The sequence below is a fragment of the Pomacea canaliculata genome, linkage group LG14, assembly GCF_003073045.1.
Source record: "Pomacea canaliculata isolate SZHN2017 linkage group LG14, ASM307304v1, whole genome shotgun sequence".
Classification (NCBI taxonomy): Eukaryota; Metazoa; Mollusca; class Gastropoda; order Architaenioglossa; family Ampullariidae; genus Pomacea; species Pomacea canaliculata.
In genome coordinates, this window is record NC_037603.1 from 1,485,279 (window position 1) to 1,504,390 (window position 19,112).

A 19,112-nucleotide genomic window follows, 5' to 3' on the forward strand; every position below is an offset into this window, starting at 1 on the left:
GAATCTCCTTATGGCATGACTATAACTAATTTATTATGTGTATTTATTTTTGGAGTTGGCTGGCTCTTGACCATAGGGCTTAGTACGAGTTCCCGCTCCACCCTTTCTTCTTCCTCTACCACGTACATGTTTTGTTTCTCTTCTTTTGCCATCCATATGTTCTTGCCATCCCAACACTCATCTGTCACCACTGTTGCCAAAACTTCCATGCCTCCATTACAAGCCTTGTTAGTCATCCCAGCAAAGTTATATAAAGCACAGATTCTTTCGGTAAAACTGGCAGAGTTGAGAAAATAATGAACAGTGAATCAGGTCATTTCGCTTTGTAACCTGTATTAGCCTCACTGATGTTAGCCTTTTTGCATCATACTGTGACCTACTTGTTCAAACTATTATTTAACGTTCATTCTTCCTCATAGATGTTTGATTTGGTGCGTCCAAGAGAGGCAGAGACAATAACTCTTGGGGACCTCAAGAATTGCCGCATGGCAAATATCTTCTTTGACACATTCTTCAACCTTGACAAGTTCCTAGAGCATGAACAGAGAGATCCTTTTGCCAACGCAAGGGCAAGTTGCCTTATCTTCAAACTTGCTTAAAAATGTTCAAAGAATGTCCTGTCATTTTTGTATATTATGAAGAGTAAATCCTATTTAGTTTATGTTACTGAACAAAAATACAGAGAACAGGGAATTATATTAAATGTATCTCTGTTCGTCATAGTGAAGATACTAATAAAATTTAATCATGAGCAAAGAAAAACTACTTTATTGTTGGATATTCTCATTTGCAAGTTTAAATTACTTGAAAGATCATGATACCATGCCATAAAAGGCTGTAAATAAATAAAATAACTGAAAAGTTTATTTTGCATTTCTCTCATTCTTGTCTAATGGGTTTTGTGATGATATATATTACTGTTTATTTTTAAGTCAGTACCATGTTTTTCAAACTGGTATTTTTTATTGATTAAGCTTTAGAAATTTTGTTTTTCATCTGTTGTTCTCTACTTGCAGGATTTGGATGCAGCAGGAAATGAAGTGTCAGATTGGGATCGCTATGCAGCAGAAGAGTATGATATTCTTGTGGCAGAGGAAGGTGTCAATGAACATGAGGAAATGTAAGCAACAACCCATTCTTTCCTATAACATTGTATCAGGACTATGAGTTTGGTAAATGCCTATTCCTATCAGTTTTGCTGTAAAGATTTTCAGTCTGACTTTAATTAATTCTAAAATTTGGTCAGATGTGAGGATATGAGCATGAGATGATGAGTGCAATGATGGTATGATAATGTTTCAATTTTAGTAAGTACACTCTGAGTTCATGTTTTCTGTACTATGCTCTTCTGGCCAGCAAGCCTTTGATTATGCTAGTCCCTTTACTTGGAGCACTCTCCCCTTGACGTTCTGTCAGGCTGCCTCTTTAAGTGGTTTCGGGCAGCTGCTTAAAACTCTCCTCTTTAAAATCTTTTTTAAACATCCCCCAACAACTTGAACTGTTCTCATGGGGTCAAGTGGGCTTTACAAATCTCATAAACTTATGTACCTGTTTAATCTTGAACTCCAGAAGCTGACGCCTCTCTAATGTGACTGTGACAAAGTTTATTCAGTGCGATCTCTTCTGTTTTCTGATTATATTTTATTTTGGTGGAGTGTGGGTTCTATTGTGCACAAAAGGGAGAGTGTCAGGTTAGCTTTGTCTTTGCTGAATAGATGTCTTACTGATGACTTTTTTAATGTTTAGATACTAGCTAGACATAAATGTTTCCACATCACTTGTTACACTAATGCCTCAGGTCTCATCAGGTCAATTATTCTAACACAAATAAAATAGAATCTCAGATATAATAAATATCTAGGAGCAAGATACCACAGCATGGTAAAAAGGATTATATAGTTCATAACAGAGTGCTTCTTTTGTTCCAAAATTTTCACTGTTTCTTTGTAAGTGCTAAACTAAATGTTAGATGTAAAATGTTTTGTCCGCTGACAGGAAAAAAAATTAATGGTTCTAAACACGCACTTCACCTACCATGTACCAAAGCAATTCTCTGAGTAGAATACACTTGCTATTTATATGCATTTTACTTCTGTGAGAGCAATTTAATTTCAGGCTTCAATGTTTTTACATCTTTTTATATTTATCAGTCTTTTTTTTCTGGCATGCAGCTTTTCTCAGACCTTCACTCGGAGGTATTTGCATCGCATGATTTTTTTTTTAAATGTTGAACGACAGTCTTTTTTTTTTCTTCTCTCTCTCTGCATTGTTTTGACATGATCCACTTACTTATCTGAGATCTGACTCTTCATTGAACACTTGGGAGTCATTGACTCATTCACATATCACTCATCTGGATGCCTTGTTTGCACATCACATCATCCAGTAGGTGTTCCACTCCTGCATTTCAAGCCCCTCTCGGTGGCCCTGTGTCAAATGGCTTGTTTACTCATATAATAAATTACCTTTTAATAATAATGATAAATGTGTATTTTATAGCACTCTACCGCAACATTAGTGTCATGCTGTGAGCTCCAGGAGTCCTGTTGAGTTCATATGTTGATAATAAAGTTGATTTATATAGCGCCTTACCCCACCATCAAAAGCAGTTTCAAAGAGCTGTACAAAAAGAAAACACACACAACTGGTCTTAAAAGCAAAGTGTTCATTGTAAACCCTGTGAGTGTAGCTACTCATGTTGAAAAGAAGATGAATGCCATCAGCATACATTTGATCTACAGCCTTACTGAACCTTCGTGGCTGATGTCACAGTCACAGAGGTCAAAGGTGACACTTCTCTGAGAATTATGGCACATTTGATCCAGGTGCACAAATGTCATAGGCACAAGGATTAAGAACCACATACATGGTTAGAGAAACCTGCATGCTGTAGGTTTTAGAGGCATTCATAACCCATAATCAATAATATGTTCACTCATTTTCTTCCTCCCAGCACAGGATTTTCCTGTGAAGTTGACCTTTGCAAAGTGAGGATTGGTATAAGCAAATGTTTTGATTTTCAAATTAAGCCCAGTTAAAAAAAAAATATTGTCAAGATACTTTTTAAGTTTGTATATGTCCTCTTCACATGACATCTGTCAAACCTGCTCACACGTTAAGATGCCCCATCTTTGGGGGTGTCCTATGTGATCATCTCCCTGTTGTTATGTATCTTATGTCGACGAAATTTCATGTGTGGGACAACCTCAGTTGTGCATTCAGATCACCCAGCATCATGCTGTCTATGTTACGGTGTCACCAAACTTACTTTATTGTTGATCCATTTCGACACTAAAATAGACAAAATTTAACACTCAGACATATATTTTGACTTGGTGGTGGCAGTATTATGGACAATAGTGGAGCTTGAAGCTTTGATGTTTAACCAAGTGGTTGGATACTAAGAACTGACAGCACTACATATTGTGCTGATATTTACAAGATAATGTCAAGACAGTCAGGCTTCTAAGGGTGTAAAGCAGTATTTAAATCTTTTAAAATATTTCTGACTCTATTGTTCTTCTTTCCTTCCTCTTCTCTTCATTTTAAGTTCATGATGTTGCTATTTGTACCCCTTCATCATCTTATTATTTACCTTCATCACTTTATTGATAATCTCTGCAATTTGTACAGCCCACAGACTTCATCTTTGTGATTAAGATGTTAAGATCACCTTTTTTGTGGTGACATACACAAGGTTCTCCCTTTGTTTAAATGTTATTTGATCTTTTGATTGTTCCTTCTGCGACAGAGATATAAGCTAGCGCAGTACCCAACAAGCCAGCTGGACTGAACTATGTCTGTAGGTTGGTGATCAAAGCTTGTTTTGTACTCTTGATGGATTGGTTGTGTTCTTACATGGGGGAATCTCTTCATAAAGTCCTAGCTTTCAGTAAATTTTTTAAAGAAATTTGTTGTGACTGATTTTTTTTATAGCCAATAATCCTTCTTGGAGAAGAAATTTCTCAAGTATTGAAGAGTTTGTAATGTATAGATCCCACAGTATCTTACAGAAATTTACTATTAAAGACATACATAAAGTTTGTAATTTTGAAGATGTTTTCTTCTTCTCACTTTCTCTACCTCTTCATACTTTTTGTTGTTGATCTTTAGGTTCGTTGTGTCATTTTACAGTGTGGTGGATACATAGAAAAAGGGAAAGAAGCTTAATACTTAGTACAACTGTTACAATGTTATGGTTGGACGATGTTATGGTTGGATCCTTATCCCCACTTTAAGTCTGCATGTTGAAATTCACATTAAGTCTACATTAAAGACCAGCCAAGCAAGTAAAATCGGTTATTGGTTATTTACAGCAGCCCCTCAGGCCATTGATGAATTGATTTTATTCTCTTAAACTAATGCATTTTAAGCCTCCCTCTGGCTGTGTGGTCCTCAGCTTTGGAAAAGAGAGGCATAAGCTCTGTTCTCACTGATAGCAGTGGCTGAAAAAATTCCCTTGTCACCTTGCAGTGACTACGTGCTTAATCATTCAGATTTTAAAAAAGCCACAGAAGGAGAACATTGGGCCTTTCTTGCACATGCTGTATCCTAGACATGGTAACCCACTTCATGGACCCAGTAGTGATGAGTGTGTGTGTTTTAGTTTCTCACCTTTCTGAAGGCTTGCGGCTTACCATTTTAAAGCATCAAAACATTATTCATTATGAAGAGGTTTCCCTTAGTGTTGAGTTGCCAAACTGGCATCTGTTGGGGGAAAAAAAGTTCCATAAAACAAGCCCTCCAATTTATATTTCTGCAACAATTAGTTCATCATTACATTGTTATGTACTACATATATTTTTGTAGATCTTTTCACTCCACACAATGTGTCACCCTCATCCAAGAGACAAAGTACGTTTTTCACAAAGTTGATTCTTTATTCATATCATCGTAATGCTGTATTGTGTGGCATACTGTTTTTTGCAGGTTTGTACAGACAGTAACTGATCCACTTGTTTGTGTAGGTGTTTGTATGCATGGAAAGCATGTACTGATCCGTTTTGGATCCATCAGCCTCCATAATTTTTTAGATGTTAGATCAGTTAAATATGTTAAAGAGAAGTTAAAACCTGTAAGAAGAATTTTCTTAAATAACTTAGATTTTTAATAAGTTGACATAACTGTACAGCTCAGAAATAGATGTCATTAATGTATAGCAGTATAAATCAAACATGATCATATCATCTTGTGTTTAGTCATCATGTTTTTCTTTTTCTTTTTTTCTCATCTTTTTCCACTTTGCCTTTCTGACTGTGTCTTGATTTCTAGCAATAAAGTTTTAGTCTAGTTTTGAAAAAATTATAAATGAATTACAATTGAACGAAACTTTGCAAGGCAAGGAAGATTTTCATTGTAAAAGAAGCCCAAAGATCGCCTATCATTCATATAGCATATCAGATGGAGACGTTATCTGCCCTTGAGATTCCTCTTATGACAGTTGGATCGATTGAATGTCCTCAAAAACGAGCTTTTCAGCAGTTTCTGCCCAGGGTTCATCAGTCACATTGGTCGGCTCTTTTCATGCCTTCTCAAATGGGGTTAGAGAACTACAGCCAGACTGATGATACAGAAAAGCATCTAATTGACTTCATTATCACTGATTTTTGATCCCTTTAATCATCAGCAGCCCAGCATACAAACACACTGAACCAATCACATTGGAGCCACTTTTCTACTTCTGTCCTAGAAAAACATCAGGGCCACTCACTCTAAATAGCCTCTGTGGTTTAATTCACTTGTCCTTAGCCATCAGGTGTTGATGTATTGCTCAGTGACTCATCTGCGACTCCGTTCATTTGCATCTTCATCCATGCTTTCACACGTATTCATCAGTGCATCTGTCATTAATTTTTGCCTTTTTCTAATTCCCATTGTAAATAAAACATTGTTTGCTGCTTTTTTTCCTCAAAAATCATTAGCACAAATCATGCTGCATTGTGCACACCTGTTGTCTAGTGAATACATTAGTTACAACTTAAGCAACATTATTGTTGTGAAAGTGGTTGTAAACTGATGTTTTTATTTAATTAATTTTTTTGGCACATGTGCTTGCTGTTTGTTGTTGTTTTGGTTAGCATTTAGCTAGGTTGTGATACTTAAGCACTTCGTGAAAATTTTTTTTAAAATCATGGCTTTGCACTCATAGGCACTCTTTCCTGCAGTTGTTATTGCAGCTATGCCACCTACAAAACAGGGCAAATTTGTTTTTTATTAAGCATAATTTTAGTGTCAGTATTGGCAGCCACATTGGCATTGGGAACTCGTATATATTTAAAAGCTATGTTAGTTTTAAACAGCCAGGTTAAGTACCTTGATGTGACATTTTAACTGCATCTATGAAGTAGGGGTTTGTAAAGCACATTGCAGCAGGACTGCAGTAAGTAGTGCTTGGCATGCATGCAGCATGCAGGGATTTTTTTTTTTTCAAATAGACAAGGTTACAGCAGTCAGGGACAAATCCAGTGGTGGGAAAGGATGGGTGTGCATTGTGAGTGTCTTGTCTTTGCATTTACTTTACCACTAGTGTTTGTTCTTCAGAGCCTTGAAATTGTTGGAGTTTGAACACAGCAGGTGCTTGTTGTGGTTCAGCATATTTCAGTTTGTTACATATTTTGTTGTTTTATTAAACTTGAAGTTATTTTTACAGATTTGGTGGTCCTTAACCCCATTAATTTATTCTTAATTATCATTATAATCTTTCTTAATTTTACTTTGCATCTTAAACCATTTTTTTAGCTGTCACTTTGGATTCTTTGTGTGACTGTATATGGGCATAGATATGTATGTGCATTCCAGGGGGGGAGAGGAAGAGAGAGAAAACTGTAAGGGAGACAATATAGATGGGATGTATAGACTGATGTTTAACTCATAGAAGATATATTTGAAATAAAGTTTTAATATTTCATGCACAGTTTATTGCCAGATGCTAGTATATCATTTCCAGATTTTAACATGTTTGCTTGTTAAAATTTTGGGATAATAAACATTTTATTTAACAAATAAAAACATACAACAGTGATTTTGCATTAAATGATCAGTATTTGAATTATTCTGACATGAAACTTTAGTTTATTGAAAGTTTTACATTGTATTCAATATTTTTTTAACTATCTGAACCATTTTCTTTCTGCGGCTTAAAAGAATATTTAGAAAAAGTTATCTGCTATTTGTTAAAATAAAGATGTAACTGGAGTCACAATGAAGATGGTTTTTTTAAATAGAAAGTGACTTGTGTTTTTGTTATATTTGCAGCTGCATATAACATTTGAGTAAGCATTGACTTGCACTGGGAATCTTTTATGGTTGCAGTCATTATGAAGACGACTTTGAGCCAGATGATGATGAGGCTGTGCAGGAGGAACTTGCTCGACTTACAGATCCTCCCCAGCGCAAGGTCACCCCAAGGCTTCATCCAGTCTCGAACGATGACATGTATGATTTCAGCGGCAACAGTCTGGGTTTTTGAAGCTCAAAGGCTTGCTTAAAGTCATGAGATGTTTCACAGCAACCCAGACATTTCCTTTTCCTAATTCATATGCCTTAGTCTGGGAGTCCCAGATGGGTCTTAGATACACTGGGTTTCTTAATGAAGCTACAGTCATATCTCAGATGTGCTCAGCAAAGGACAAGTGATGTTCTTTAAAAGATGCTGCACTGTGCTTAAGCTGTCTGCATTTACAAAAATGTTGCAGTCATTACCATCATCCCAAAGTGCATGCATACTCCAGAAGGATGGCCACCTTTCTTCAAATGACTGGACCAAGTTCAAAAATAGAATGGAGAGTGTTGGAAAATGGAGACATTGTTTTAGAAAAACAAAGAGGTACATCTATTTGGACACTTTGCCCTCTGACCCTGTGTGAAATAGAGTGATGAAACTGCAGTTACTAATGGAGGATGTAATGCAATTTCTTGATGACACAGAGGAAAACTAAATGGAACAATATGCTTAGTTTTCACATGTGTTTAAAGCAGAAGTGTGACAGAAGAGTTTGAGAGATTTGCTTAAAAATGCCAATATTAATCTGGGCATGGATAAACACTAAACAGCAGTAACGTGTTAAGATTTAGGAAATGTGTTTATTTTTTTTTTTCTTTCTAGAGGAGGAATGTTGTATTTTTTCACTTTGTTTAGAACTTTCATCAGTATAACATTGACTGATGTAAAATGTGGTTTGCAATTGGTGAAACTATGATGTAAGCAGTGTTACTGCTATAGTTGTATTGTAAAAATCAGTCAACATTGTTATGAATATCAGACCAAACAGGAGGATAAGTGTGGAATGGTGTTTTCATGGATACAAAGCATTTGCTCAAAATAAGGCATGAAAGATGGTATACAGACAAACAGGAGAACTCTGAATAAAATGCTTTCAACTTTTTGAGTTGCTATGTGGAGTAATAAGGAAATGAAATCATGAAAGACAAGTACATGGCTCAGTCAAATTCTTCCATCTCTGTCATCAACAAAATGGAGTAATCTGTATATATCAAAAGTAAACAAAGAGAGGGAACAGTTGCATGTTTGTACATTGCTTCATGCCAGATGTGTCAGTGTAGAGCATTCTTGAGTGAGGTGTGAAAGTAAATCAGTGCCTTTTATGTATAATGACTTCAGGGAAACTAAAGGTGTCAAGTTATCCCTTCTGTGTTCTTCGTTTCCCCTCATGGCCACCAGGTTAGGAATGATGGTAAACATTTGATGGTTCTGAGTGTGTGACATGTTTGAAATGTTCAGATTTCATTTCTGAAGCAAGAAAAAGAGATAAAATTAGAGCACTACTGCCTGATCATGGCAGCAGTGAAATGAAATCTTGATATAATTTTGTGGGGTAGAGAGTTATTGCTTCTGTCATCCAGGGTAAAATGTATGTTTTCAGGTTCTTTGAATTTTTTTTCTTATTGGCAAAGTTCTTTCCCTTAGTTCAGAGATAATAAAAAAGAGAAAAACAGAAGCATATAGATTTTGTGGAAACATTTTTGATTTTATCACCTTGTATGCATCTTATACAGGCAACCAGAAAGCTGAAACCTTCATCGCAATGCAAAAAAATTTGATTGTAAAAAAAAATTAGAACAGAATCTGTATATGTGCACATTTGTATATGTGCATGTGTAAAAATATATATATGTAATTAAATGCATGTGTGCCACTTCCATTTTTATATGGGGGGTTTTCCCTTTTATTTGTGCTGTGTATTATTACTATGAGCAGATCAGTGAAAAATCGAATGCAATGTTTATTTCCCTTGACAGTGTTTTCCTCCTTGAGCACCATCCTCGCTCTCATTGTCTTCAGCAAGACTTCATGTTTTAACTCTCCAGAGTTACATGTCTTTTAACTCCATTGTTCTCTCCATTGTTAACTGTCAAAAATCTACATTTGCTCAGTGGTTAAGGAAGAAACTGGGCTGCAAAGAGTTACTCTTTATAAAGCCGCAAGTCAGGCCCTCCAATTAAGTAAAGGTTTTCTTGACCAACTTTACTGGGATCTTTGAGTTGTGGTTGTATTTTGCATGCAAAAATGACAAAGCAGTTTATTTTCTGTGTGAGGTGTGACATGCCTACTAATACCTAATGATACAAAGAGACCTGTTTCTTGAATAATCAGTATGAAAAAAAAAGAGTATTCAAACAGTATTTATGCAACACTGACTTCTTGCCTGTGTGAACTGCATGGAGTCTTATTCTTGTGGATAACAAGCAGGCTCCCAGTATTCCCAAGCAAAATAATCGTATCTTCCCATGGTGCTTTGGTCTTTGTGGTGCTGAAAATGTGAATTTAAAAATGCTGTGTAAATAATTTGAACAAATTAATATTCTTCAGAGTGCCTGATACTGTGCTGCCCACTTAATAATAATATCTCATCATCTCTTAGCATTAGAACACTATCATAGTATGTTTAGAATGTGCAAAATTTTTTTTAAATGTAGTTTTGAAAGTGGTACATTATGCCAGTGTGCATGTAAAGTATAAGTTATTTGGTCAGAAACCATTGTGAGGAATATAAGTAAAATACTAGTTACCTTTGAATGTAGTTGCATACTGATTCTTATAAAAGACACTGCAGTATTACATGCAAAGTTTTCTTGCCTGCACTAATAGGGTTGTCTTAAGTATTCTGTTCTTCTTTTTTGCTTTGTTCTAGAAGATATAGAGAATTCTTCGTTGTACAGGGTCTTGCTTGTTGGGTAAGGTTCACAGAAGTGAGTGGTTTGCTAGGAATGGTTTTATGTGCTTGTGAAAGTTTGATTTGTTGAGATTTATTGACCACACAGATTGAGATCTGTTCCATTTTCACCCCACAAAGACTCTGCTTTGTTTTTATTTTCTTTGCACTTTTAGCAGATAAATCTGTGTCAGGTATGTAGAATGTGTATCAGAAGCATGAACTGGGAGGTAGAGTGTTGTGAGCAGAGATTGTGAAATAGCATGCAGTAGTGGCGTTGTGTTCAAATGCCCTGCAAATAAATGCAGGTTCCATTTGTATGATAAATCTGGTTCTTTCTAAATTGAAAAGCTAATTTCTTTAGCAAGTCATACCAAATGATAAAGTCATTTGATATGCGTTGTTGAAGTAGCAAAGTCATTTTTATGTGCCGTGTAAAGAAAAATTGTATATGGATGTTGAATTAAAAGATGCACTTTAATACATGGGCAGATTTTTTTTGGAGTGAATGATACAATTTTAACTATCATATTGCAGAGGAAGTTGTCAACCTTTTAATTATGAAGATACCATAAAAACAGAGTATGATGGGCAAAGCACTATATTATTCAGCAACATTGGCTCAAATCTAATGTATATGCATGCACACTCATGAGGCGTGCATACACACACAAAATGAATTTATAAATCTTTGTATGGAGAAACAAAAATCATACATCCTAGCTGACAAACATGCCATTATTGTTAAAAAGGGAGATAATGCCCTAGAGAGAGTGGGTGAGGGGTGTGCTCTAAATAAAGTGCACTCTGAGGCTTGCTTCATGGAAACTTTGACATGTGGCAGCTGGAGAATCAGTAAATGGAGTGTATATGTAGAAAGAAGTTTGGACAGCTGTTCTATATAACAGATGTTATTTCAGGGATTTACACATCTAATATGCATTGCTCATGAAGACATTTTATATTTTCAGTGAAGATATTAGCTGTCACCTTGACAATTTATAGCATGCCTGCAACAGGGTATAGATGACTCGATCATCTTTCTACCAAATACAAAACTGCCTAAACCTGAATCCAAATTACACCTGAGCAGACAAATATACAGAGGTATGGTAACAGGTAGAAAAATAAAAAGAATGATGACCACAAGTGTCCACGCGTAAACATCAAAATGATATCAGTAAGGTTTGGCATCATGCTTAGTTGGAGTCTGCTGTTGTATATTGAATAATTCTAAAGACAGCTAGTATCTTAGGAGATATGGAGCAGTTGTGTGCACATATCAAGATGCCTAGGTAAATTGTTAATAATGTGTAAAATGCTAATGGAGACAAGTAGACAGCAAGGCATAAGTGGTTCTGTTCCTGGTATGCACAGAGATTGCTGGAGTAGACATTGCATCAACACAATAGCAGTGGCAAACAATTCATTAAAAGATCTAAGGATTTCATTTTAGTCTGTTGACAGACATCAATCCAAAATCTTAAACACTGGAAAATGTTCTAGGATGAGAAAGTGTAAACATTGCAGTGGTGAAGATGGCGCAACTATATACAAACATCATCGTACACAGAACAAAGTCAAACTTGTAATTTCATATTTATTCACAGATTAACATACAGTCCTAACTCTCACACTGACTAAAGCTTTTATTCCAAGCCTTCCATGCAAAGTGCTGATCTTTCTGTTCACATACTAGTGTTTGTAGCAGTACACCTCAAAACAAAAGAGGGATATTCACTCAGATTTGTGGAAATATCTACAACACCAAGCTTTACTCTTGAAAAATAAATTGCACTTTACTACTAGTTCACTTTAAAACTCAATTTAACTAGTGGGTGAAAAGCAGTTTCATGATGTCAAGGATACCAAACTTTCTGAATGCACATAAATCAATGTTTATATCTGCTTCTCTCTGTCTTTTTCTTCGACAGCGAACGGGATGTTAGTCCGTGATGTTACTATGCCCTAGTTACAACGCCCTTACCGGTCATACAGGTGCAGCACCTGCTACGAGGCAGTCAACCGTAGATCATTCATTTTGTGAAAAAGAATCAGCTGGCGAACGTAAGTCACAGTCCAGTGACTTTGTATACATACGTCCATGGTGGCAACAGCGCTAGTGTTGCGATGTGGTTCGGTCAACTATAACATTTATTTTCGAACTGCAGGTGAGAGTGAGATATATTTCAGTAAATAGCTGATAATTATTGCTGTCAAATGATGTGTGACTGCTGATCTTGGAGTGACTGCTTATAGTTTCAGAAAAAAAACAAAAACAACATATGGCTTTGAGATACGAACGCGATAGGAACAATCTGCTGTGCTAGCATGGGCAGCAAATGTATGTTATGTTTATTTTTTCTCTATTTTATATCTGTATAAATATATGCTAATTACATTTGTGTTGCTTATATGTTGGGATAGCTCTCGCATGGAAAATATAACATGGTAACTGATACGTGCAAATTCCGTGGCACAGTTCCCAACCTTTCGCAAAGTAGGTCAGGGAAGTTAAAAATAGATATAAGGGGCACGCACTGACTGACATTCACGCTAGAGTTACGCGCCATAATGAAGGCAGCACTAATATGGCGGTCACTCCGAGGGGACAAGAAACTCAACATATGTTGATATCAAAATACATTATTTGAAGACGCCATTTATGGTGCCAAAGATACGGCAAGTTAAAGAGTGGGAATGAAAGGCAGGGTGAGTTGAACAACTCCAGTCATCCCCACTTTCAAGAAAGTTTTACTGCTGGAATAAAAGGCGAAGGCATCAGCACTTGTTCATCTAGTCCAGTGATGCTCAACCTTTTTCGGCCTGCGGGCCATATCCATTTCGGACAGCCGTGTCGCGGGCCACTTCACCGCAAAAATAAAAAAAAAAATAGAGCAGGTACCATTTTTTATTAGAAACAAGTTGTACTTACCATTAATTATGTAGTTCAGCTAGTTTTTTGTCCACAACGTTCTTGACATCCAGGCTAAACTTAATCAACTGCCTGTCCACTATATATCTCTTGCTAACCACGTCAACGATCTGGCAAGGCCAAAGTGTTCATGAGAAAAAAAAAAGTTTCTCCTACTGCAAATTGTTGGAAAGAAAAGTTACTCAAAGCAACAGAAAATATTTAAGTTATCCTGCCCTTAAGAATAGTATATGTATCAGTCTATAAATAGTAAGTTCAAATGTATTAAGATAGCGCTGCCGGCGCTGGGGTTAGTGAGAACAGTAGTTCTATAATTGGATTGGTCTGCGCGTGTCGATGTTGTTTCTGTGTTTACGGTGAATACAAGGGGGTGGGGGTCATGATATGAGGAGCGGGGATGGGTGAGTGGGAGCGGTCATTCGCTTGACATCAAATTTGTTCCCACACTTCTTGATTGGTTCGATGGCTTGTATGAAAACTCAACAAAAGTAATTATTACGATTGTAGTAGAATCATCGAAGTAACCGCGAACTGATTGAACGATTGGTAGTTAGCTGTCCACAATGCTTGTTTTGATGACGTCATCTGAAACGGTTTAACAGTGAAGAGGAATGGAGAAAGTCTTTGAGTAGTGGGGAGGGCAGAAGAGAAAGTGACTCCAAGATATTTTTTATCCATGCAACTGGACGGGAGCTGGCTTTTCCAATTTTCATCTCTGAAAGTTACCGTTTTCGTGTATGTATGTATAGATGTATAATTGATTTGATCTATGTTTGGTAAATCATAATAGAAATTCTCAGCTAACAGACGAACTTCTGTTGCTCATGCAATGTTTTATAAGTTGTGTGTATTGTCACCTTGCGAATTGAGCTTTGTACACAATGGTGTACTCTCTATCGTTGGCTTATTGTTTCATGTGTCCACATTGTTGTTTTATCTCTGGCAACAGATGCAAAAGCCATTTAAATACCAGCTACATACGCACTTCACATTACCGCCACGAAGTCTCGCCACCAAGGAGAAAGCTGCTAACGTGATGTCGCAGTGCTTGGCTTGTAATGGAGGCCAAAAGTGGGTACACCGACTCAATGGATTCGGATATCTTAGTGACACTTCCGGTTTCGGAGAATCCAGAACATGGAGCAGCATCGCCTGTAGAAGAAGATGAGGTAAATAAAACGGCCGGTTATTAAGGAATGTTGGCGTATGCGAGTAAACAAGTGATTGAGCGAAACAGATAATCAATCTCTCTCTCTCACACACACACACACAAAACACGTGTAAGAAAAGATCATCAGACATACTCGCTTTATCACCGACCTACTGTTTCTTTGATCATTCTCCGTCTGTAGAACTCCCTGTGCCAGTAATACGTGCACGGGTACGAACGAGGATTGGAGAGCCTTTGTGCACCACTACTGTCTGTAGAATGACTGTGGGCGATAAAATCTGCCCCAAAAATCATTACTTTTACTTTTCCTTTTCCTCCCATTTTCTATTAAACGTTCGTGAAAAATGCACTTGTAATTTGCAATGCAATAATGTCGAAAAACAGTGTCCAATTATTTTCGTTTCTTGCCAGAAGTTTCTTATCCCCGACGGCGGCTGGGGCTGGGTCGTCTGCATCGCCGCCTTTGTTGTGAACTTCATTGCTGACGGCACGATGTTCTCATTCGGAATCCTGCTGCTGGAGCTGCTCGACGATTTTCACGAGTCCAAGGCCTTGACCTCCTGGGTTGGGTCAGCCCAGCTGGGCATGAGCATGTTGATGGGTAGGCGTACAGTTCATGCCTTTAAAAAAAAATTTGGAATAGTCATATTAAAAGAAGACATAAAAGGGAGTGGACATTAATGACGCTAAGTCGTTAGTGTGCCTTTAAGCATTTGAGTAGCTCGAAGGATTGGGGATGTGAGAGGGGTGGGGGGAACCCAAATCGAAAATAATGACATATTTCAAATTAAACTATTGCACCTTTTCATGCTGAATAGTTTACGATGAACAACACCACCAACAAACTAAAGATATTTGTCTATATCGTAATATTTATACATATATTAATCTATTTATTTATAGGTCCGTTGGTGAGTTTGTCACTGAAGCGTTTCAGCACCAGGCAGGTGACCATGGCTGGCTCACTGGTGTGTGCACTAGGGTTAATCTCATCCGCCTTTGCACCCAGCGTGTCTGTCCTCATCGTGATGTACGGTCTTGTTGCAGGTGCGAGTAGAGGATTTTTCTCATTGATTTTTGGATTTTGTCGAATGTACTGAACGGTGAGTGATTGTGGTAACAGGGTTATGTTGTGTGCAAATCTGTCCTACATGATGCTGTGACAAGTGCAGCAGCGCGCGCGTGTGCGTGTAGAGGTCGTCACTGGTATAAGGGGCTATGTGATGTCACAGGTACAGGTGTTCATCGCATGTACAGTAATCATTTCATGTAACGGGAGGTACAGACAAAAATATGGAGGTGTCAGAGACACAAGCGATTTTGCGGTACAGCGGTGGTAAGATGAATATATAACAACTACATGTGACGTCGCGTGACGCACAGAGGTGGTACCTTGATGTCACGTGATGTACAGATGTGTCGATGTGATGTCACTGTTGCACATCTGTGACAGGTTCTCAATATGGGATGAAATATGTTCACATGTGCATGTCTCATCGATGTGCGACTGTCTGTGCGATACCGTCACATGTCTTAGTGTGGCGACGTCGCACGCGCGCACACACACACACGCGCGCGCCGATCTCAAGCCGTCTTATGTCACGTTCAAATGGCTATCATGAGCTTACGAGTACGCATGTCTATATGGTGACGTCACAGGTACCGGTATCTGCATGATTTTCCTGTCGTCCGTCATCGCTGTCAGCCTGTACTTCGACAAGAAGCGAGCCATCGCCACCGGCATCGCCACCAGTGGTTCTGGCGTCGGCGTCTTCGTCTACGCCAACGTCTGCGACATGCTGCTGCAGCACTTCACCTGGCGCGAGACCGTCCTTTTGCTGGGCGCCTTCCTCCTCCACTGCCTGGCCTGCGGTTGGTCTTCCGCCCGCTCGCCTCCGCGCGGCTCAGTCACCGGAAGCGGAAGACGTGTGGCAGAGAAGGCGGGCGCAAACAGGGAGGGGACAGCCAAGAGCTGTACAACTACGTGGAGGAAGAAGACGCCAAAACTGCAGACGTCGGAGGGACGAAGATGAAAGAAAGTGGAGATGTTGAAGACGGCGATATCTGCGACGCCACCAACCGCTGCAGCAGCGGCGTCACAAACAAGAGCACAGGGAATAATGGACTGGGGACAGACGGCGCTGGAGGGGACCTAGCCAGTGGCAAGAAAAGCCCCGTTACTATCCCCGCTCCACTGCAACCGCTGCTGCAAAAAAAGACAAATCTTAACGGCGAGCAGCACCACCAGGTGGGAAACCAGCGACGCAGTGTTTGCTTGGCATTCACTAGTCGCGTGCGGTGGCAGATGTGGACAAAGAATCCGCAGTATTTTTGCGGTCCACCTCTTCAGCAACAAAGCATTCCTCTTCCTGCTTGTGACATTTTCCATGTGGACAGGTAATTAACTGTCAAAGAAATATAGGAAAGTTAGGTAAACCCTGTGGTTATTCTCAACGGAGAAGATAGAAATGGATAACTGTGCAACCATTTTTACTTAGTTTTTAGCTTTCTGTAGCACTTAAAACGCTTCTTTTTCTGTAACTGAAAATTCATTAAGAAACGGAAAAGAAATCTCGAAGATTTTGATTCCTCGTCCCGATAAGAACAAGTTAAAAGTCTAATAAATAAGTGATAGCTAGGCATACTGAAACATGTGCTTTGAAAGGAAGGCTGCCATAGCTTTCGTTTCAGGTCTTGCTTTTCAGACTGTTAAAGATAAATTAATTTATTTCATTAAGGAACAGTATATGAGTAATATGTATTAATAATGACCACAACATTCGTGGTAGTCAATTATCATTTTCAATTGCTCGCTCCCACCCTCACACACAAAATAGAAGCTCAGAGTTTAATTCGCAGTTCAAGATCGATTTGTAATGTTGAGAACTCACATTCTGAGCCCCTGCATCACCTAACCCACCCAAAAGAACCGTGCTAACCATTGTATTTTGGTGTCCCTCCATGTCCTCCAGTCCAGTCCGTCCCGCTGACCTACCTGCCGGACCTAGCCCTATTGAAAGGCGTGCCCAGACACCAGGCTGCCTTCCTCATCTCCATCGTGGGCATCACCAACACCGCCAGCAGAATAGTCGCTGGCGTCCTCGTTGACCTGCTGCACCTGCGTTGCATCTGGCTCTACGTCGTCGCCCTCTCCATCGCCTCTGTCGTCTGCTACACGTTCCCATGGTGTGAGGGCTTCGCCGGGCTGGCCGTCAACTCCGCAGTCTTTGGAATGTGCATGGGTTAGAGTTCATTTGCATAATCTTCATTTCATCCAGCAATGATTTGATTGTGTGATAGGGTTTGATAGATGAAGAAGGGAGGGAGAGAAGGGGATAAGGGAATGAAACTCAACTTCTGCCTTCAAACTCCGTTGTTACAGCCGTGGCGGTGTCCATGAGGACGATCGTGCTGACAGCAGCTGGGCTTGAAAATGTTGACCCAGTCCTTTGGAGTTGTTGCTCTTTTCCAAGGCGTTTTCTTCACCCTGGACCCTCCCATGGCGGGTAAGTCTCATATGCGACCTTCCACTTTTCGTTGGTAGAGGATGGTGCTGATATGTGTGGTGTAAGTCATCAAAACTTGGGATCTTATCATTTGAAGAAGAATAATACTAAAGATTTATATAGTGCATTTCTCAGCAGCAGCAAAAAAAATGAAAGGGACAGGATTTCTTTCACTAGATGTTACATCAGTAAATGCCGAAACACGTTGGTGTCAGAAGTTTGTCGTGCTGCAGGCAAGCTGTACGACGAAACTGGCGCCTACCTCCTGCCCTTTGTGATGGCCGGTTCCATGTACCTAGTCTCGGCTCTTTCCTCCTGGTGGTCGCCGTATTCTTCAAACCCGCGCCCCTCTACCTACAGACTCTCGTTGTCGACCCTCGAAAAGATCAAGATGAAGTGAACAGCTAGGCTCCTCTTCGAAACCTCGCATCTCTCCCCACCCTCCATTCCAAAACAAAAAGTGACAGAGTGGAGGCGGGGTGGGGGGAAGGGTGCAGAAAAAAAAAATATTTGCAGAAATGCACAGGATTTCGGGTCGCTGGGTGTTGAAAAATAACTAGAGTTTAAAGCAGATTACAACTAGGGCCAAACGCAAAACGGAAGCTTACAGCAAGTATTTGGAACCTGCCCTTTGACCTATGCAGTCCTGTCTCTCTGACGTGCAGGCTGACTAATAACTGACAAGATATTTTCTTCTTTGTGATGAGCAGAATGTTAACCACATTCGTTGTGGAAAGTGGCTTTCCTGTCCCAGGTTCTAGAACGTGCATGAAACTTTGATTTTTCTTCTCGTTCACAAAAATGTCCATACGCAATCTGCGGATAGTGATGTGTAGTAAAAGAAAATAGGATCGCTTATGCACCTCTGGTCAGCCATTGAAATAAAGAAAAAGTCAACATTTTATCCCTTTTCAGAATTATACAGACTCTGTTGTCCATGACAGTAACACTTAGGAGACTTGTGATGTGTACTGCCAATCTTTATTGTTTAGATGTTCTGTTTACTGGCAATGCTTATTTATATAATATAATATTTATATACTAGTCATTTTAATAAAATATAATATTTTTGCCATGTTAACCAATTTAATCGGAGACAATATTTTTGAAAATACCAACGTTTCTGAATTCTAAAATACTTGAATAAAATACATATTTTTGGACATTCAGTGTACTTCTCTTCGTTTATTTTTTTCACTTTGTCGTGAACCTCGGGGAATGGGTATGCGAGACGGACAAAATGCCGTAATCGAGCTGCTATCGGGGTGATTAAATGTAGGTGTACGTGAAACACTTACACTAAATCACAAGCAAAGATGATACAAACT

At 38.9% G+C, this 19,112-nt stretch overlaps 2 protein-coding genes across 8 annotated transcripts in view; both read left to right on the forward strand.

Annotated features, from left to right (window-relative positions):
- LOC112555050 (serine/threonine-protein phosphatase 2A regulatory subunit B'' subunit beta-like) overlaps window positions 1-10,657 on the forward strand; it is a 42,626-nt gene extending 31,969 nt beyond the window's left edge. For 5 of the 7 annotated variants that reach the window (XM_025223201.1, XM_025223203.1, XM_025223196.1 and 2 more), the window contains 4 exons: window positions 420-569; window positions 1,017-1,120; window positions 2,172-2,195; window positions 7,312-10,657. In XM_025223201.1, the coding sequence (XP_025078986.1) occupies window positions 420-569; window positions 1,017-1,120; window positions 2,172-2,195; window positions 7,312-7,468 (435 nt within the window). In that variant the 3' untranslated portion in view covers window positions 7,469-10,657. The other 2 variants (XM_025223200.1, XM_025223199.1) reach the window with 2 other exon arrangements.
- A 2,051-nt stretch (window positions 10,658-12,708) lies between these two features.
- Window positions 12,709-18,247, forward strand: LOC112555498 (monocarboxylate transporter 13-like). Its single transcript, XM_025223932.1, is given in 10 exon segments — window positions 12,709-12,884; window positions 14,057-14,276; window positions 14,690-14,879; window positions 15,182-15,325; window positions 15,938-16,302; window positions 16,435-16,675; window positions 17,251-17,520; window positions 17,661-17,691; window positions 17,693-17,784; window positions 18,018-18,247. Coding segments are annotated over 9 exon segments (1,611 nt in total). The 5' UTR covers window positions 12,709-12,884; window positions 14,057-14,165; the 3' UTR covers window positions 18,185-18,247.
- Window positions 18,248-19,112: the final 865 nt, after the last annotated feature.